Source organism: Heteronotia binoei, chromosome 14 (genome assembly GCF_032191835.1).
Source record: "Heteronotia binoei isolate CCM8104 ecotype False Entrance Well chromosome 14, APGP_CSIRO_Hbin_v1, whole genome shotgun sequence".
Lineage (NCBI taxonomy): Eukaryota > Metazoa > Chordata > Lepidosauria > Squamata > Gekkonidae > Heteronotia > Heteronotia binoei.
The window spans coordinates 942,640-964,529 of NC_083236.1; the positions used below are offsets into that span (position 1 = coordinate 942,640).

General features: G+C 42.3%; 2 protein-coding genes across 3 annotated transcripts in view; both read right to left on the bottom strand.

Moving 5' to 3' along the window:
• NFX1 (nuclear transcription factor, X-box binding 1) overlaps positions 1–21,890 on the bottom strand; it is a 441,461-nt gene that overhangs the window by 99,229 nt on the left and 320,342 nt on the right. The gene's annotated exons all lie outside the window — the stretch shown is intronic.
• Positions 1–21,890, bottom strand: part of MARCHF6 (membrane associated ring-CH-type finger 6) — a 158,088-nt gene that overhangs the window by 93,372 nt on the left and 42,826 nt on the right. For both annotated transcript variants that reach the window (XM_060254056.1, XM_060254055.1), the window contains exon 3: positions 472–545. In XM_060254056.1, coding sequence (XP_060110039.1) covers positions 472–545 — 74 coding nt within the window. The remainder of the gene's footprint in view (positions 1–471; positions 546–21,890) is intronic.

Sequence of the window (21,890 nt, forward strand, 5' to 3'; positions counted from 1 at the left end):
GTAGGTTAAAATTGGCAGGTTGGATGTGAATATTTCGGGAACTCCATTACCCAAGGCCCCAAATCACTAAGACTGCCCCTGGAGGAAACACAATGCCAAGAAAGCTACAAACCCAAATCAATACCTTCTGTGCATTCAGACAATGTTCTGAGATAGACAGGCCAGGTTAGCCCGGTCTTGGCCCCTAAGCAGGGTCGGCTTTGGCTAGTATTTGGATGGGGACCCTCCAAGGAATACCAGGGTCATTACACAAAGGCAGGCAAGCAATGCCCAACCACCCAAACATGACTTCTGCCCTAAGAACAAGTCTAGCTCGCCACCTAGTGGTGCATAACACTAAAAGAGCTAGAATTTCTGGCTGCCAGGAAATCTCAGGATCTCCTGGCTATACGACACACTGCCGTGCGATAATTAATTAATTCAGACAATCATAAAAGCAAACCACAACACAAATTCATATGATATACTTACTTGGTGTAAAAGCAAATCTGTGTTTACATAGTTCACAATATTCTTTTCTGCTGTGTTTGAGCCACTGAACTAAGCTGTAATTAAAAAACATACTGCTAAAATGTATTCATTATTTAAGACGTATTTTTTTAAAAGATCTGCTACTCAAAAGACATGAGTAAAATCAGCAAAATATATTTTTACAAAAATATAACGATCATTTTCTAAAAAGACACTACATTTTATTCCTTCCATACTTTATGTGGCAAGTCAAATCCTGTGGGTCTCTTGCTGGTGTTTGTCAGGTTATTGATCTTGGGTGGAACTGATCACATCCATGTTCACAGCCAGATTTGTTTCACTTACCAAGAACTCCTCCTTCTTGGTGGCCTGGGGGTGGGATAAGCTCCTCCCTCTGGACTGGCAGGGTCACCAAAGCCTTTGTGCACTTCCTGCAGGGGGAGGGGCTTCTCCCTCATGGTCCTAAAGCAGCGAGAGGAAAATCCCCACTCCCCATCAAGGAGAAAGGATCCCCTAGCCTCCCCCCAGCACCTGCCATCAAGAGTGAGGCCTGGGAGTCTCTTGAATTCCCCCCTTAAGGGTGACCACCAGAACTATTCCTTCATGTTCCACCAGGCCCATCCCCACATGCTATAAACCGATCAATCAGAGGCTGGTCTGATTCCAGCCAGCCTCTTCCAGGTTAACCTCTCCGTCACAGGGACCATCCACAGACTGACCCACCCCTGGACCACCAAGAAGGAAGAATTAATGGCAAGTGAAACAAATCTTCCATCCTTCAGCAGTCCTGGGGTGGGTCAGCCTTGACCTATTGGACCTACAAAAGCAGTATGACCCTCAGCTGGAAGGACAAGCCCTAGACGGGACAGCTTGCTGCAATACCCTCTGACCGAAGGCTCATCTCTCAGCCCTATATTGCTTAGTACAGACTTCCAGATAACTTTACAGATTACCTCCAAGAACAGGAAGGACTTGTAGGCTGTTGTCAAACATTGTATATTCATTATTTATTGTAGTTGTTAGATCATAGAATTGTTACTAACTATGAATTGAACTCAGGCACATCAAAGGAGGAAACCCCCTCCTTTGCCTCTTTCGCTTTTACTAACAAATGCAAGAATGTCCTCTTTGAAGATAAGACTTCCTGGGACTTGTTCCCAGGCCCAGCCAGGCCTGGACCCAGGATGTGCTAGTCGTAATATAGATAAGGAATTTAGCATGTGAACTTCACACGTGAATGTAGAACTGTTTATAGAACCTTTGATGTGCTATTTTAAAGCATGTACTCTGATGTTACAAAGTATCAGCTCCAATACCTAGCGCGGCTGAGCCACATGGATTATCTAGCGCATCGTTGGGACTCGGAGAGTCAGGGGGCGCGGGTTCCCTCTGCACGTGCAACAGTTGTTCATCACCCCTCAGTACCTCCACCGCACTGAAGAAGTGTCCGCCCGCCACGAGATCATCCTGTCAAGGCCAGTGCGAGGGGGCAAAGATGGTGGGAACCCCAGTGAAAGGGGACAATTGCCCCATGAGGGATGAGGACAAACGGGGTGGACCCCGGCTGGAAGACGACCGTCCCGTTGGGTCTCAGTCAGAAGAGGAAAATGGGAGCCCCCTAAAGAGACAGACATCCTAAAGACCGTGAGGGGGGAGATGACTACCATGGCGAGAGAACTACGGGATGAAATACAAGTGAACGCCACCTTCATGGTGCGAGAGATGCAGAGGCAGATCGATCAGCTGCTGCGCGACTTCGGAAGAGCTCCACCCGCGGCACCAGCGCCCCAAGTACCACCCGCAGCACCGGCACCTCAAGTGCCCCCAGTGGTACCTGCGCAACCACGGGCCCCGGCACCGCCGCCGGGACCCCCAGCCCCTCGAGACTATGGGAGAGGCCGAAAGCTAGACACCACCTTCGACGGCGACCCAGAGGAAGTGGAGTACTTCAGCATTCAAGCCAATAGTTACATGCATTATTTGGGGAACACGTTCCCGGATGACTTCAGCCGAGTGGACTACCTCGGTTCCAAGCTGAAGGGGGCAGCGAAACGGTGATATGTGAGTCTATACGAGATGAGGGGACCCGAGCTCAACATCGTGGCCAGGTTCCTGCAGGCACTGCTGACTCAGTACGAAGACCCCCTCCAGGAGACCCCGGCCATCACGGCCTTACGCGACATGCAACAAGGGGCAAAATCTGTGCGGGAATATGCAGCCGACTTCAGAGCACAATCAGCCAAAGTTCGATGTTGTTAAATAAAAAGCTTTTATTGTTAGAAACTCATGGAAATAAATTCGGCTGGCATGCTTATATGTACTACAGGGAAAAAAAGATGGTCTTTTTTCTCAACATTATATTAGAAACAACTTACTAAATACATGGATAAAATATAAGAAATATGGTGATGAAAGAAAGCCGTTATGGATAGTGCCAGCAGAAGTAATAAAAATAACAGTTGAATCTGATGAAGAGAGAGGGTTGCCATATAATCAACTGCTAAAGATCCATAGTGATAAAGTTGAATTAAAATCTGCCGAAGAGTTAAATAACAAGTACGACTGGTTTCAAATGCAACAAATAAAAAGTTTGATGGAGAATGATATTAAATCTGATGGAATTAGACACGAGCAAATGGAATTGGAAAAGGTTCTGTTTGGAGATAAAGAAAAATTAATATTGAAAATATATAAATTACTGTTGAAATGGTCTACAGAAGAAGAAGTAGTAAAATCTCAAATGATTAAATGGGCAATTAATGTCAATAAGGAAATACAGATGGATACATGGGAATATCTTTGGAAGAACTCTATGAGAATATCAACATGTCAAAGTATTAAAGAAAACTGTTTCAAGATGATGTATAGATGGTATATGACTCTGAAAAAACTGGCAAAGATGAGTAAAAAGATGTTGGATAGATGTTGGAAATGTAAGAAACATGAAGGTTCTTTTTATCATATGTGGTGGACTTGTGGAAAAGCGAAAAAGTTTTGGCAGATAATACAACAAGAAATATCTAAAATTTTGGGATATGATTTTTAAAAAGTTGCAGAGACTTTTCTGCTGGGACTACAAATGGAAAAATTTCCAAAAGAAGATAGAACTCTAATCTGGTACTTGCTCTCAGCTGCTAGGACACTGTATGCGCAGTTATGGAAGCAAGAAAAAATACCAGAGAAATGGGACTGGATCGTGAAAGTTTTATCGTGGAGTGAGATGGATAAACTAACAAGAATTTTAAGAGACTATGATTTGGAAATGTTTAAAAGGGAGTGGAAGAAATTTAGAGGATACATAGAAAAAGAGTGGCATCTAAAAGGACATTGGACAATTTTTTAATGAGTATAAGAAAAGGGAGAAATTGAACTTTGATTGGTTAAGGGTAACTTTATAAGTGAACTCAAGTATATAACTTTGGCGGGAGTCTAGTAATGGAGGGAGGGGGGATTAGAAAATATCAAATGGGTTAGGGATAGTAATTACAAACAGATATTGTTACCATATGTTATCAATAAATTGTTTAAAACAGGATATAGTATTGGGAGTCGGATGGTTAGCCAAACACCAACCGGACATACAATGGGGGGACCAAACAATAGACTTCACCATCCAAAGGTGCAAACACCATCACTGGTTGGGGGCTTGGAAGCCTAATCCTCCCCCCAGAAACGAAAAAATGTGCGTGTCGGTGGAAGAAATTCAATCTATCCCCTGAGAATACAGAGACTTGTGTAGTGTTCAGCGAGGAGGCGGCGAATGCGCTTCCCCCACACTGAAGCACTGACTGCGCGATTGAACTAATCCCCGGACAGGAGCTGCCCAAACCCAAGCTATACTCCATGGGGTGGGCTGAGAAGGCAGAACAAAGGAAGTTCATAGACAAAAACCTCAAAAGAGGCTTTATCAGACCAGACACCGCCCCACACGCCGCACCGGTACTTTTCCGGAAAAAGAAAGATGGGAGCCTTAGACTTTGCACTGATTTTCGTGGGATAAATGGGATTTCAATGTCCAATGCTTATCCCATTCCCCTGATTAAAGATCTAGTGAGTACAGTGTCTGAGGGGTCCATTTTCACAAAACTGGATCTGAGGAACGCATACTTTAGAGTACGGATCAAAGAGGGGGACGAATGGAAAACCGCGTTCAACACTCCAATGGGGCAGTTCGAGTACCTTGTGATGCCTTTTGGATTACAGGGGGCTCCGGGAGTGTTTATGAACTTTATCAATGAAGTCCTGAGAGAGTACCTGTACAAGGTGGTGGTGGTGTACCTAGATGACACCATTATTTACTCAAAAGACATGGCTTCCCATGTACAATTAGTGAGGAAGGTGCTCGCCACCCTGTACGAACACAAGTTGTATGCGAAATAGTCCAAGTGTGAGTTCCATCAAACCGAACTTGATTATCTGGGATTCAGAGTGTCCGGAAAGGGACTTGCCATGGATCCCGCCAAAATACAGGCGGTATTGGATTGGGCACCACCGAGGACATGTAGACAGCTACAATCTTTCCTCGGGTTCGCAAATTTTTGCAGAAACTTCATTCAGGGGCTCGCCCAAGTAATGTTACCTTTAACGGACTTGCTTAAGACTAAAGGGAAGGGGCCTGAGGCGAAAAAGCCGTTTGCCAAAAAGCGTTCAAGAAACTTAAAAGGCTGTTCACAAGTGAACCGATGTTGACCCATCCCGATGCGCTTAAGCCCTTCATGGTTCAATGTGATGCCTCCAATGTAGCTGTAGGAGCCATATTAATGCAGAAAGACTCGGAGGGGAGATTGCAACCATGCGCCTACATTTCTAAAAAATTCTCACAGGAGCAGCACAACTGGTCGGTGTGGGATAAAGAGGCATTTGCAGTAACTTTTGCATTAAAAACATGGCGGTCCTGGCTAGAGGGAGTGAGGGTACCATTTGAAATTTGGACCGACCACAAGAACTTAGAGGCACTGACTGGCCGTAGAAAGCTAACCGAGAAACAAATTCAGTGGGCGGGATTCTTTGTGAAGTTAGACTTCACCCTGAGACACGTTCCCGGGTCGAAAAACTTCTTCGCCGACGCCCTATCTAGACTGCCCCAACGCGAGACTTCCGGGGGAGGAAAATGCCGAGCTGAGCTGTCTCTCATAACGGGAGCAGGCTGGAACTTCTGTTCGGTGTAGTGGAAGGCAAATTAATGCCTACTGCCTACTTTTCTCAGTTAGAGAATAGTCCAAGACATGCACAGAAAATTTTAAGGAGATTTACCTTGGCTAAAAGGGAGCCCCGGAGGGGACTTCTTTGAGGCTTTGAGGAGTCTCAGGGGAAGTTGCATAGTCGTCAAAGCCCAGAGTCATTTATTTGACATAAGCTCGTCAGGATCCTAACCTTCTTGGACATTGCTAAACATCTAAAGCTTTGAAAGACCAGTGGAAACTTGGATAATTGGAAGAAAAGGTACAGAAGATTATTTTTTCATTCTGGAGCTATTTATAGCTTAAAGGGACAAAGTTAAAAGGTGGGAAAAGAAAATATAGAGAGTTTGGAAGAAGAGGGAAGGAAGAGGTGAAATTTGGATTTTATAAATATAAAGGACAGTGTTAAAAACTGCCAAAAAGTGAGAAGGAATTTATTGTTTTGTCTACTTGCAGTTTTGGAAGTAAAATCAACATCGTCATACTGGAACAGACCTGCAGCACATCTGAGCAAGACAGGAAATACGTCAAGTATTGTGAGATCTCCTTGTGACTTTGTGTTAACAAAAACAGGAAGTAGTGGGGAAAAAACCTACTCTAGGAATATATACCATTGAGAAACATCGGCGGCCATTTCTGGGAGGCTAAATTAAAAACATTGTTATAAAAAGAATTCGGGACAGTATAAATTGTTGGAATCAACTGAAAAGAGGGTAAGAAGATAAGAACTATTGGTCATATTATTTGTGTGGTCCTCAGAATTTTTTAAAAGGAAAAAGAAATTGCAAGTAGTAATAAAAAGTTGCGGCCGCCATTTTGGAAAATTTAAAAAATTTAAAAATAAATATCTGGACTTTGGGAGCTCAGAGGACGGCGAAATTGGGCTTGCCGTGAAGGACAAATCCTACTCTTTTGAATCTGATAGTCAAAATGAAAATTGGTGAGATCTAAAATTTTGTTGTTTTTTGAAGGGTTTAAAAGTTTTAAAAATTTATATCTTGGTCTAGGAAGCTCTGAGGAAGGTGAAACTAAGCTGATTATAAAAAGCAAGTCCTAATCTTTTGAACCTGACAGTTAAATCCAAAATTAGTGAAGTTAAAATTTTTGGTGTTTTTAAATGTCTGAAGCCAAGCAGCTCCGAACAAGGGCTCTTTCATTGGAAAAGATGCAGGAACAATTGGACGCGATGGAAGCCAGAATGATGAGAGGGGTGAGGAAGATGGATGAATCGAAAGAAGAAATTATTGCAGAGATTAAAAAGGACATGGAAGATCTCAGAAAGGAAACTGGGGAAACATCTAAGAAAGTGCAGGAAGTAGAAGGAAAAATGAAAGTATATGATTCCACCTTGTTGAAAATTCAAGAAAAAGTGATAATCCATGATTGCAAATTGATGGAAACTCAGATACGTCTGAGAGGAATGCCTGAAGTGGAAGATGGGGATTTGAAAGGATATATAATAAAAATAATTGCAGAATTATTAGATGAAGATCCTGAAGAGACTAAAAATATGTATGATTATATGTACAGAGTGAACTCACTTTATGCCAAGAAAAATAATCTACCAAGAGATGTTCTTATAAGATATGTGACAAAGGAAATGGTGGGAAGGATCATGAATAAAATTTTTGAAAAGGCACTGATAGTGGGAGGCAGTAAAGTGAGAATCATGAAGGAGTTGCCAAGACAAGTGATAAACGATAGGAGAACATATAAAAAGCTGACAGAAAAATTGAGGGACAATGGCACGAGGTTCAGATGGATTATACCTGAAGGTTTGAGCTTTGAACTCCAGGGGAAAAGTGTCACACTTACAAATGCTCAGGAGTTGCATAGATTTTTTGAAGAAAATAAAGAATTTGCACCATGATGGATTACAAATTATTGTCTTGGAATGTAAATGGACTAAATTCATCACAAAAAAGAAGGGCAACATTTCATTGGATTAAGAAACAAAACTGTAATATAATATGTTTGCAAGAAGTATATATTAAACAAAAGGATTATAAATTTTTATGGAACAAACAATTGGGAGTAGAATTTTTTTCATTAGCTGAACAGAAGAAAAGAGGAGTGGTTTTATATACCAAACAAGAATTGGAGCCAAAATTAGTGTTTAAAGATAAAGAGGGAAGATTTGTAGCAGTGGAAACAATATTAAATGGAAAAAAACCGGTTATTGGGATTGTATGCGCCTAACGGTGCAAAGGATGCTTTTTTCAAAGACATTACACAAAAATTTGATAAACTGACCTATGATCAAGTATTGTTAATGGGAGACTTTAATGGAACAGTTAAGAACTCACTGGATAGATTTGGAGGAAAAAAAATGATGGGAAAGAAGCAAGACACAAAAGTTTTTCTAGAATTGACATGCTGTGGGGAACTAAAGACTTAAGTCTTATAACAAAGAAGATAGAGATTTTACCTAAAATTGGGGCTGATCATAACCCAATAATGTGGATTACAAAACTGTCCAAGAAATTGAGAAGATGGAGACTGAATGAAGATTTGCTACAGAATAAAGGAACAGTGACATATCTAGAAAAAGAAACTAAAGCTTTTTTCCAAGTGAATGATAAAGAGGATATTGATTTTCAGACGGTCGGGGATTCTTATAAAGCAGTAATGAGAGGATTGTTGATTACTTTGAATAATAAAGACAAGAGAAGAAAAGAAAAACAGTTGTTGGACATTCAAAATGAAATAAAAAAGAAAGAAGGGGAGCTGAGAAAAAGACCAGGGAAAAAGAAAATTTTAAAGGAAATTACAATATTACAAACTCAATTGAGACATTTGTTGAATAAAGTGGAATGGAGTTTGAAAAGACTTCAGAAAAAATCATTTGAGGGAGCAAATAAACCGGGAAAGTATTTGGCTTGGCAATTGAAGAAAAAGAGAGAAAATAGAATTATTAGCAGAATTGCAGTAGATGGAAGGGAAGTGGTTACTCAAGAGGGAATAAAAAGAGAATTTTTCAAGTACTATGCCAAACTGTTTAAAGGTGTTAAAATAAAGAGAAGATGGATGAATATCTACAAAAGTTAAAAATAGAACCCCTAACTGAAAATATGAGAAAAGTTTTGAATGATCCAATTGAAAAGATAGAAATTGAAGCAGCAATCAATGTAATAAAAAATGGAAAAGCTCCTGGGCCAGATGGATATACAGTTAAATATTTTAAAACTTTTAAGGACGAATTACGGTAATACCAAAATTGCAAAAGTTGATGAATATAATAAGAATAAAAGGGAAAGTACCAAATACATGGAAAGAAGTTGTCATTTCATTGATACCTAAAGAAGACAGAGATGCCACGAATGTAAAAAATTACAGACCAATTTCGTTATTAAATAATGACTATAAAATATTTACAAGAATCTTGGCAGAACGGCTTAAACAACATTTGATAAATTTTATAAAGGAAGATCAAGCAGAGCTTCTTCCCAAAAGACAAATAGGAGACAATATTAGGACTGTTGTAAATATTGTAGAATATTATGAAAGACATCCAGAAATAGAAGTAGCATTATTCTTTGCAGATGCAGAGAAAGCATTTGACAATTTAAGCTGGGACTTTATGTTCACGGTAATGGAAAATATGGAGCTGGGAGAAAGTTTTATAAGAATGATAAAAGCAATATACTCCGAACAAAGGGCAAGGTTGTGTGTTAATGCAGATCTTCCAGGAGAAATGAAAATCAGCAAAGGTACTAGACAAGGTTGTCCGCTTTCACCACTGTTGTTCATAATGACTCTTGAAATTTTATTGATGCAGATTCAAGAAGAAAAAGACATACAAGGTTTATGAATAAAAGGATGTACTTACAAATACAGAGCGTTTGCTGATGACATAATGTTTATAAATGAAAATCCCATACAAGTTACACCTTTGCTGTTAACTAAAATACAAGAATATGGGGAGTTGGCAGGACTTTCTATAAATAGAGAAAAATCTAAAATTCTGTGTAAAAATATGCAGATGAACAGACAACAAGAATTACAGAAACTAATGGGTTGTGAAGTTACCTCCAAGGTAAAGTATATAGGGGTGGAGATAACAATGAAAAATATTGATCTGTTTAAAAATAATTATGAGAAGTTATGGCATAAAATGGATGAAGATATGCTAAAATGGAATAAGCTTAATTTGTCATTGCTGGGCAGAATAACTGCAATTAAAATGAATATTCTACCAAGGATAATGTATTTGTTTCAAAGTATTCCTATTGTGAAGGATGCTAAACAATTTGATAAATGGCGCAGGAAAATTTCAGAATTTGGGTGGGCTGGGAAGAAGCCAAGGATTAAAATGAAAATTCTGTCAGATGCAAAAGAGAGAGGCGGATTTCAACTACCAGATTTAAAATTATATCATGAAGCAGTTTGCTTAGTGTGGATGAAAGAATGGATAACGCTGTTAAACAAAAAACTTCTAGTGCTGGAAGGTCACGGAAATAAATTTGGCTGGCACGCATATTTGTATTATGGAAAAAAGAGGATGGTCTTTTCTCTCACCATTATATAAGAAGCAATTTATTAAATACATGGACAAAATAAAAGAAATATGGAGATGAGAGATCTTTATGGAAAGTGCCAGCTGAAGTAATAAAGATAACGGCTGAGATAGGTAAAGAAAAGTGGTTGTTGTATAATCAATTGTTAAAAATACAAAGTGGAAAAATAGAACTGAAAACTGCTGAAGAATTGAGTCACAAATATGATTGGTTTCAAATGCAACAAATAAAGAGCTTGGTAGAGAAAGACATTAAAACTGAAGGAATAAGGAAAGAGCAAACAGAAATGGAAAAAGTTCTGCTTGGAGACAATGATAAACTAATTTCAAAAGTATACAAATTACTTTTACAATGGTCTACAGAAGATGAAGTAGTGAAATCGCAAATGATAAAATGGGCAATTAATGTAAATAAAGAAATAAAGATGGAATCTTGGGAATATCTGTGGAAGAACTCTATGAAACTCGCAACATGTCAAAGTATTAAAGAAAACTGTTTTAAGATGATGTATATATGGTATATAACTCCTAAAAAATTGGCAAAGATGAATAATAAGATGCCAGACAGATGTTGGAAATGTAAAAAGCATGAAGGTTCTTTCTACCATATGTGGTGGACTTGTGAAAGAGCTAAAATGTTTTGGCAGATGATTCAGCAAGAGATTTCTAAGATCTTGGGATATGAGTTTAACAAAGTTGCAGAGACTTTTCTGTTGGGACTACAAATGGAAACATTTCCAAAAAAAGATAGAACTTTAATCTGGTACTTGCTCTCAGCCGCTAGGACATTGTATGCGCAGTTGTGGAAGCAAGAAAAAATACCAGAGAAATGGGATTGGATTATAAAAGTTATGACATGGAGTGAAATGGACAAATTAACAAGAATATTAAGAGACTATGATTTGGAAGTTTTTAAGATGGAGTAGAAGAAGTTCAGAAGATACGTAGAAAAAGAGTGGAGAATAAAAGGACATTGGACAATTTTTGATAATGATTAAGTTTTAAAAGAAGAATATAACTTTGGCTACAGCAAAGAAGCTTGCATATTTGTTTTTCCAACACATTGTTAAGGTCCACTCCTTCCCCGATAAGGTCATTAGCAACCGCGGCTTGCAGTTCGTTGCCAACTTCTGGTGGGAGTTTCGCAAACTAACAGGCATGGAGCAGGGGTTAAGTTCTGCCTATCACCCTCAGACAGACGGGCAGACGGAATGCGTAAATGCGCTTCTAGAACAGTATTTATGGTGCTACCTGAACTATCAGCAGACTAACTGGGTGGAACTACTGCCGTTTGCAGAATATTGGTACAACAGTCTCCATAGCTCAACCAAAGCAACTCCCTTCAAAATTGTGAATGGTTATGAGGGGAAACCATTCCCACTGTTACCCAGCGGCAGTGGGGACAAACCTCCCACCTCTTGTCAGCAATGGTGGGAGACACCGGGGAAGGAGTGGTCCATAATCCAAGAAAACCTGGAAATGGCCAAATGGGACTATAAAGCACATTATAACAAAAAACACATCCCAGAATGGGACTTTAAAGTAGGAGAAACTGTTCCTGTCTACAAAGAACTTGCCTTTACCACAAACTTCCAGGAAGTTCACTTACAAATATCTGGGGCCAGTCAAATTAAAGAAAGTGAAAAATAAAGTGACAGTGGAGTTGGAATTAACAAAACTGTTTAGTAAAATCCATCCTGTTTTCCATTGCAGCCTTCTTTGGCGAGATCTGGGGGCTACAAGTTTGCACCCTTGCCCGCCGGAACCCAGACCTATTTAGATGAAGGGTCAGAGTCATCATGAGGTGCAGGAGATATTGGATGCGAGAGAAAAAAGGGGGGTACTGTATTTCTTAGTACGTTGGAAGTATTTCCCCCCCAGTTGTGATGAATGGGTGAAAGCATCTGACCTCCGAGCCCCCTTCCTCCTCAAAAGATTTTACCTGCTGCACCCAGACAAACACCGAGCAAGAGCTTAGGGGGGGCAGCATGTCAAGCATTGTATATTCATTCTTTATTGTAGTTCTTAGATCATAGATTGTTACTAACCATGAATTGAACTCAGGCACATCAAAGTAGGAAACCCCCTCCTTTGCCTCTTTCGCTTTTACTAACAAATGCAAGAATGTCCTCTTTGAAGATAAGACTTCCTGGGACTTGTTCCCAGGCCCAGTCAGGCCTGGACCCAGGATGTGCTAGCCGTAATATAGATAAGGAGTTTAGCATGTGAATTTCACACGTGAATGTAGAATTGTTTATAGAACCTTTGATGTGCCATTTTAAAGCATGTACTCTGATGTTACAAAGTATCAGTTCCAATACCTAGCTCGGTTGAGCCACATGGATTATCAATAAACCAAACCTTGTTTCAAAATCTAAGGACTGGTTATTTTGAAATCTCATGCTTGACAGCTGTCACCTCCTTAAGGAGTGAGTGCTGGCCCCCTGGCACATCAAGACCTGAGGCTTTGTGGTAAAGTATAATTCAGCCTTTGGCCCACCTGCTATTGATGGGAGCAGAAACCCTGTGCCCCAGCAGTAACCTCCTGAAAGACACAAACAAGTGCATCCTGCAGAGGACTTTGGTCTGGTCCAAACAATGCCATTCCTTTTCCTGGGCGTGTCTGGGATTCAGACAGAAGGAGGGGAAGACAATCTCCTCAGACCTCTGAGAGGCTGAGTTGACCTTTGGGACCTGTCTGCTCAGCATGTAGGACTATCCCCAGGTGCAGACCCATCGAGACGACACCAGACTGCTCTTTTCCTGGTTGACTATGAAGCCATGGCAATGGAGGCTCTCCACTATCCAACTCACTGCTTTCTTGCATCCTTGGAGGGGTGAGGCTCTGATCAGCTGGTCATCTAGGAACAGGGAAATGGCCATACCTTGTACCCTCAGATGTGCAACTAGAGCAACCAGGGCTTTGGTGAAGACCCTTGGGGTGATCTTGAGTCTGAAGGGAAAGGCCTGATACTGAAAGTGAGAACTCACGGATAGGAACATGCAACTATGCCTGAGAAAGCCAGGAAAGTCCCCTTTTTGTAAGAAGGCAATTATTGTCTTCAGTGCCTTCATCCTGAATTTCTTTTTCCCTATCCACCTTGTCACGACTTAGGGGGTATTACCAATTGCTGCCACCACTCTAGGTTAAGTGTTTCCCTTGAGAGGGATCAGAGTCCCCTCCCAAGCCCTTCAGGCCTCCTGTAGCTTAGGCCAAATAATAGGCATGAGGATCAGGCAGATTGAACAACAAAAAAAAGGTTTTATTTTAAGAGGGAAGTTCAGTGCAATATAAACAAACAAGGTGCATTGAAGAGTAAAGAGGTGAAGCTGCGCTTTGCCAGAGGCTGAGCACATTTCAGATAGCTCTGAGAGAGAGCAGATAAGAAGTGCTATAAGGGTGAGGTTTGGCTTTCTAAACAGCTGGGGGAGTTGCTGAGAATTTCTGAGTTTGTGTGGCTGTGTGATTGCTGAAAATTCTGAGTTTGTGGTTGCTGGGGAACGGCTGTTTGTTTGGTTTGAGTGGGCTGAAGGTGATTGTTGCTAATTGATTAGGAGTGGCAGTGTTCCCCACCCTCTTTGCATTATTAAGCTGCGCCTTGCCAGAGGCGTGAGAGCTAAAGGACTCTTGGCCTGTGGCTCTTAGCCTGGGGGCTGTGTAAGGACCAGAAACCCAGTTCCCTAATTTCCTTGTGTTCCCAATAAGGTAAGTAGACCCTCCAGAAGGAGAGCCACATAAACAAACAGGATTTAAAAGGGGACTGTATATTTTTGAAAAAAGCTATCATGAAGGTAGAATGCCAGCAGGGGGGTGGAGGCTTTCCAGTGTTTTGCTCTGAGTGTCACATGTATGACTATCTGCCCACAAGACAGAAGTCTGGGATTTGTGCTCGATGCAAGGAGCTCCTGGTACTCAGGAAACAAGTTTGTATTCTTGTGGCCCAGGTGACTGACCTAGAGAAGCAGAGACAGTTAGTTAGGCACTCAGAGAAGACTCTCGAGGATGTGTTAGATGAGCCCCACTCTGAACGTGGCAGCCCCGTTGCTGCCAGGGAGCATGAGGGTCAAGAGGGAACAGGGCACCATGCTGAGGATAAGGGGAATTGCCCTCAGAAGGGAACTCTTCTTCAGTTGGTAAGCGGGTATCCTTTCTGTCAGAACATGTAACTTTCTGGAATTGACTATGTAGGGTTAGCATAACTGACTCCATATTGGAAAAGTCTACTAACACATTGCCTTTGCAGCCATGCCTACTAACCAAGTGCTTTTTGCATTTCAAACAAGCAATAACCACTGAAGGGTGAATGATAGCCCCTGGGAAACATCTGCAGGTGTCCTTTGAAGCTGGCATGCCAGAGAAGGACAGCGGGGTTCCTTCCTCCGCTCTTGAAGATAAGGGGCCTGGGAACAGACAACTGTCTCTCGAAGTGTGAGAAAAGGTTTTATTGTTTGTGTTATCCATGTATAAAGAATGTTCAGGGTGGTGAAAACAAGAGAGGATTGTGAGGCACTCCAAAGGGATCTGTTGAGGCTGGGTGAGTGGGCATCAACATGGCAGATGAGGTTAAATGTGGCCAAGAAATGCACATTGGGGCCAAGAATCCCAGCTACAAATACAAGTTGAACTGGCAGAGACTGACCAAGAGATCTTGGGGTCGTGGTAGATAACTCACTGAAAATGTCAAGACAGTGTGTGATTGCAATAAAAAAGGCCAACGCCATGCTGGGAATTATTAGAAAGGGAATTGAAAGCAAATCAGCCAGTATCATAATGCCCCTGTATAAATTGATGGTGTGGTCTCATTTGGAATACTGTGTGCAATTCTGGTCGCCGCACCTCAAAAAGGGTATTATAGCATTGGAAAAAGTCCAGAAAAGGGCAACTAGAATGATTAAAGGTTTGGAACACTTTCCCAATGAAGAAAGGTTAAAAAGCTTGGGGCTCTTTAGCTTGGAGAAACATTGACTGCGGGGTGACATGATAGAGGTTTACAAGATTATGCATGGAATGAAGAAAGTAGAGAAAGAAATACTTTTCTCCCTTTCTCACAATACAAGAACTCATGGGCATTCAATGAAATTGCTGAGCAGTCAGGTTAAAACGGATAAAAGGAAGTACTTCTTCAGCCAAAGTGTGATTAACATGTGGAATTCACTGCCACAGGAGGTGGTGGCGGCTACAAGCATAGCCAGCTTTAAGAGGGGATTGCATAAAAATATGGAGCAGAGGTCCATCAGTGGCTATTAGCCACAGTATGTATATGTGTGTGTGCGCACGCTTGCGTGTATGTGTGTATACACACACACACATATATATTGGCCATTGTGTGACACAGAGTGTTGGACTGTATGGGCCAACATGGCTTCTCTTATGTTCTTAAGGGAAAATAAACAAATGCCCTAATGCATTTCTCTATACAGTTCCTACTGTCTCAGTCAGACCTGGGCCTACTCACCCTTCTTCTAAGAGCAAGGGTCTCTTCCTTGCAGCAGCCTTCCTCAGCTCTGCCTCCAGGGAAAAGAACACCCACTTCCTTGGCTTGGCCTTTATCTATTCTCTTCCCAGGCCCGACCCCTCTCTGGGCCTGTTTCCCTCCAAAACCCTTGCTACTCAATCAGAGGGACAGAGGGGATCCTGGGAGATGTAGGCTCTTCCCAGTACTCCTAAGCAGGCTTCTTCTTTAGAGAACCCCACCCTCTCACACACACTCTGTTTAAACAGCTTGTAGTCTGACCTCTCTTCACCTTCCATTTGCCCCGACACTGAAATCAGAATTCCACTTAGCTGGGGTCTCAACTTCTCCATATACACTTTTGGGGGAAGCTTGTAGTCCATGCAAACTTGCTCAAAGTTCTGCAGGAATGCCTCAATGTCCTCCCCTTCCTTGTATATTTTCGTCTATCTCCCTACACAGCAACATCTGGAGGAAGCGGCCCTTTTCCAATTTTTGCAAGTTCAATCTCATGTGCCAGCTTCATTTTTTCCAGCTCCATCTTGACAGTGTCCTATTACTTTAAGGTGAAATGGAACTGTCTAAGATTGAGTTATCCTTGAGTACAGGTGCTGTACCAACAGTGCCAAAAGTTGCTGGGATGCTTTAAAGGCAATATATGTGCAAGAAAGTGTCGGCTCTCAGATATATCTGATGCAAAAACTATTGAGAGCCCGTCTGCAGCCAGGTGGTGATATGATGCAACACTTGGAATTCATGAAACGGACTTTGGCTGAGCTCCAAAAGAAGGAGGTACATTTTTCTTCCTTACAGCAAGCCTACATCGTTTTATGCTCGTTGGATGAAAGTTTTGATCAATTTGTGGCAAATTTGGATGTGGTGCCTCAAACAGAGATAACTTTATCTAACGTTACCCACCGTTTATTAAATGAAGACATGAGGAGATGGGAAAGTACCCAACTCCGGGAGACTCCAGCACATTCTACAAGTCACAAAAATGCCTTGGAGAGTGTTAAATGGGCCAAGCATGAGCCCATTTAACTGTTAAGGCATATGCAGTGCGTAAGTGCTACATTGCATTACTGAAATAATGCAATGTAAAGAAAGGCAAAAAGACTAAAAATAACTCCAGAGGTGAGTGTGTGAATGTGATAATCAATGAACATTCCTTCCTTAGTACTTATTCCTAATTGACAGCGGTGCGTCCATGCACATTGCCAAGGACAAACAATTATTTAAAACATTTACTCCAGTGAAAGGACAGTGTGTGTCGCTGGCTGATGGCATATGTGCAAAAGTGAATGGAAAAGGAACTGTCTATATAGCAAGCCTAGAAAGAGAGCTGGAGATGCTATATGTGCCCAATTTAAAGTATAATTTACTATCTGTATCATCTTTGACCCAGCAAGGTTTTCTAGTGTCTTTTACAGTGGCTGACTGTGTCATTAGTGCTAAAGGTCTGTCGATAAAAGCACATTTGAAGGGAGACCTCTATCTCCTAGGAACGGAGAAATGCGTGCAGGCAGTAAATGCAAATGTACCCCCCCCATGATGAGTGCATACATATTTGGCATAGACGTCTCGGACATGCAAACTTTCGTGCAGTGCAAAAGACTTTGCAGATGTCAGCAGGAGTGAAGCTGAAACCATGTGAAACCTACGTAGATTGTGAAGTCTGTAAGGCTGTAAAATCTAAATCTACTGCCGTGAGAACCCCAGGCAATTTCCAGAGCAAAGAAATCCTAGATGTGATATTCATGGATTTAATGGGGCCATTTCCACCAAACCTTGGAGGAGCTAAATATGTTCTATCAATAGAAGACCACTTCAGCAGGTATGGATTCTGTTTTCTCCTTAGATCCAAAGCAGATACATACCATGCTGTGTCTAACTGGCTCCAGTTTGTGCAGAGAAAAATGGGGAAGTTGCCAAAATGCATTGTGAGTGATAGAGGCGGTGAATTTGTAAACCAAAAGATGGAAAGGCTATTCCAGAGGAATGGAATCGAGCAGAGACTCACAGCCCCATATCCACCACAGCATAATGCATTCTGTGAGAGGCGTAGACAAACATTACAGAATATGGCATTTTGTATGCTGAAAGACAGTAGTTTGCCAAAGCACTACTGGGGAGAGAGCTTTATGTGTGCTTCTCACAATCTAAGCCTAATTTGGTCATCTGCAAATCCCTGCCAGTATGGGAAAACACCATCATTGGATCATGTGAAAACATTTGGTATTCCCGCATTTGTGAACGTGCCCGGCCAGATGAGGAGGAAGGAGCATGATAAAGCCAAAAGGATGATATTTTTGGGCTACCAGAACAATCATAAAGCATATCGTTTTGGTTTTGCTAATGAAAAGCAAATAGTATCAAGCAGTTCTGCTAATTTTATGGAAAGATCTGTAGGATGGGATTGCATTACAAGTCCCATATATTCTTTCCAGCCAACTTCTGACAGTCCTGAAAGGAAAACCCCCAAGGTCGGAGGGGGGAGTATGTTGCCTAGCAACAGGGATGTGAAAGTGGAGAAAGAGGAGGGAGAGCCGTTAACTCCTAAATCTCCAGCTGTAAGTCTTCAGCAAAACATGTCAACAGAGCAGACTGTGTCAGGAGAGACTACTGCTGAACAAACTTTGCGCAGGTCTACTCGAGCAAGGAGGCAGCCTGACTGGTATATTCCAGGTACAGCATGTCACATATCTGTGGAGCCCTCAAGTTATGAGGGGATACGTCAATTACCAAATGAAGAGCAGACTGGCTGGCAAGAGGCAATGCAGTCTGAACTTGAGTCATTAAAGCAGCTGCAAGTTTTTGAGGAGGCACAACTACTGCCTGGACAAAAACTTATTGGCTCTCGATGGGTGTTTAAAATCAAGAGTGGTGCTGATGGTAAAGTTCAATACAAAGCACGTCTTGTTGCCCAGGGCTTTGCACAGAAGAGCAGTGACTATGACGAAACATTTGCCCCAACTTTGCGGTCAAGTTCCCTATTGTGTGCACTGGTTCTTGCTGCAAAGGAAGGGTGCTCTGTGAGACATTTAGACATTAAAACAGCATATCTACATGCATCCCTGAGACATGAAATCTATCTTAAGAAACCACCAGGTGTTCCTAATGCTAACAATAACTGCTGGTTACTTAAAAAGAGCCTTTATGGATTAAAACAATCTGGTTTTGAATGGTATCAACATCTAACTGCAACACTTAAAAAGCTAGATTTTAAGCAGGGGATTGCAGACCCATGTGTATTCATAAAGGGCAAGGGGGAGCAGAAATGTATAATTTTAGTTTTTGTGGCTGATTTAGCTATTATTTGCAAGTCTGATACTGTGATGAACAGTGTGATTGAAACTTTAAACAGTAAATTTACTGTAAGGGACCTGGGACAGATAAGACACTATGTTGGTATTGAAATCAATCAGGTACCCGGAGGATTTAAAGTGTCACAGAGAGCAAAGATTGTTCAGCTCTTAAAGCAATATGACATGGAGCAATGCAAAGGAGTGAGCACCCCTATGACTTTGGAATATGAAAGGGATGATTCAGACAGTCCTATGTTTGATAAGGAGATTTATCAATCCCTTATTGGCAGCCTCATGTATCTGGCTAACTGGTCAAGGCCAGTTACAGCTATGGCCAGCAATCTATTAGCCAGAGCAACATCGCAACCAAAGCAAAAACACTGGTTAGCAGCAAAACATGTGTTAAGATATCTAAAACAAACTATGAAAATGTGTTTGTATATCACACCAAAAGGTAATCTTAGTTTAACCACTTATACTGATGCCAGTTTTGCTTCTGATCTAGCTACTAGACAGTCTACATCAGGAATTGCTATATTTCTTGGGGAAACACTAGTAGGCTGAAAATCAACCAAACAGAGACATGTTGCACTATCTACCTGCGAGGCTGAATTTGCAGCACTGAGTAACCTGTGTATAGAACTTACATGGTTTAAACAGCTATTATCAGATCTGGGTGTGTAGATTATCCAACCCATTGTAGTTAAAGAAGAAGAAGATATTGGATTTATATCCCGCCCTCCACTCCGAAGAGTCTCAGAGCGGCTCACAATCTCCTTTACCTTCCTCCCCCATAACAGACACCCTGTGAGGTGGGTGGGGCTGGAGAGGGCTCTCACAGCAGCTGCCCTTTCAAGGACAACCTCTGCCAGGGCTATGGCTGACCCAAGGCCATGCTAGCAGGTGCAAGTGGAGGAGTGGGAAATCAAACCCGGTTCTCCCAGATAAGAGTCCGCACACTTAACCACTACACCAAACTGGCTTAAAGAGGATAATCAGGCCGCTATTCAACTAGCTTCATCGCTGGGGGTGAAGAGTCCTTCTAAGCACACTGATGTACGTTTCTTTAATGTGAAACAGTGTATTTCTGATGGGCTTATACAGTTAGAATACTGTGAATCAAGCACAAATTTAGCTGATGCACTCACTAAAGTGCTAGCTGCAAGTAAACACAAGGAAAATTGTCTGTCACTTGGACTTAAGTAAATGTCTAAGTATGTATTCAAGGATTCCCAATGGGGGAGAATGACAATGTCCTATTACTTTAAGGTGAAATGGAACTACCTAAGATTGAGTCATCCTTGAGTACAGGTGCTGTATTGTCATCAGGTGTGAGCCAATTAACCAATATGGAATGGGATTGGTTAAGGCCACTAGAAATGCAGTAGCCAGCTACCAGTTCAGGGTGGGATAGGAAAGGACGGTACTGGCGTGGCATACTGTTGGATGGATATTAGAATTGATGACTTTGGACTGTGTATTGACTAATCTATTGGACTTTGCATTTGTACCTCTGCCGGGCTCTGAATGAATGTAAGTGTATGACTATTGGACTGCCTATTGACTCTGATACCTGCCTGAACCCAATACAGTTTGTTGAACCTGCTATCTGTGTAGAGTGTCTTCCTTGGGACTGCAACTGAGACTGGTCTGGCCAGTGGGAACTTCTGTTACAACTCTGTCACATCTTAGCTACATTCTCTCTCTCCTCTTTCAGCATCCTTTCTCACTCTTAACTGAGCTGCATTCTCTTTTTCCTCTTTTAGCAGCCTTTCTTTCTCTAGTTCTATCCTGGCTGTGTTCTCTTGTTTTTGCAGCTCTTTCTCCTTTAATTCTACCTCAAGCCTGGCCTTCTCAAGGTCTGCCAGCTTAATTTACAGTTGAAGAAGTAAGGCCTCTTCACTCAGAGATGCCATCTCTCTGTCTGGTGTTTTCTCCTCAGACATCAGACCAAGAGCCCCTGTTTGGGCCTTTGTTCTAAGGACAGGCGTGTCCTCTGGCTTCTCTTTCCCAGACCGGAGGAGCATACACTGTCTATCTAGCCTCACTCTCCAGTTGACCTGAGAGCTAGAAAATAAACAAAACACCCAATCGCCACCTTTACCAGACCTTACTTGGTGTTGCTGGCACCTTCAGAAAATGTTGCTTCCTTAAGCCAGCAGCAAAAAAAATCTATCAAGGCCAAATGGCACTCTGCCTCACCAGGGTCCAAACCACCATGTCACAGGGGATATTACCAATTGCTGCCACCACTCTGGGTTAAGGGTTCCCCTTGAGAAAGCCCAAAACTCCCTCCTGACCCTGGTGCCGAGGAGCAGTATTAAGTGAGGAAGAACTGTCCCAGCAACAGCCTCCTAGTTCTACAGGTGCTGGTGTGAAGCTGCCAGCAGGTGATCAGAAGGTACTCCGCTGTTATTCCTGCAACAAGTTGGAGCATATATAGAGTCAGTGCCCACTACTGTGGCATTCCATATGATCCCAATGTGTCATGACCCTGGGCCTAGCGAGGCCTGCAGGCCCCAGGACCATGACACATGTCATGCCTGCACCAGACCCAGCCCTTGCTAACCCAGAGCAGGAGCCACCTGAAACTGATCAGGCCACACCAGGCCCTAGCTCATCCCCTCCTGAGACTGATCAGGCCACACCGGGCCCTAGTGCATCACCTCCTGAATCCCCGCCACCTGTGAGCCGGCTCCGTGAAAGGAGACGGCAGGAGTTCAAAGACAGACGGAAAGAAGCACGCATGCGTGGGAGGAGAGATCTAAGCCTGGAGTACTAACGAGTTAACAAGCCAGCACAGTATATCTGTAGTCCTCGCCTTAGGGCAAACTGTGCTGGCAACGAACGATCCTCCTCGGACGTGACCACGCCCTGCACCCTCTTGCCTGCTGAGAGAACCCGTTTGCTCCTGACCCGGCCTGAATCTTGGACTTGGAACTGGACTCTGCTTTTGCTCTGTGGA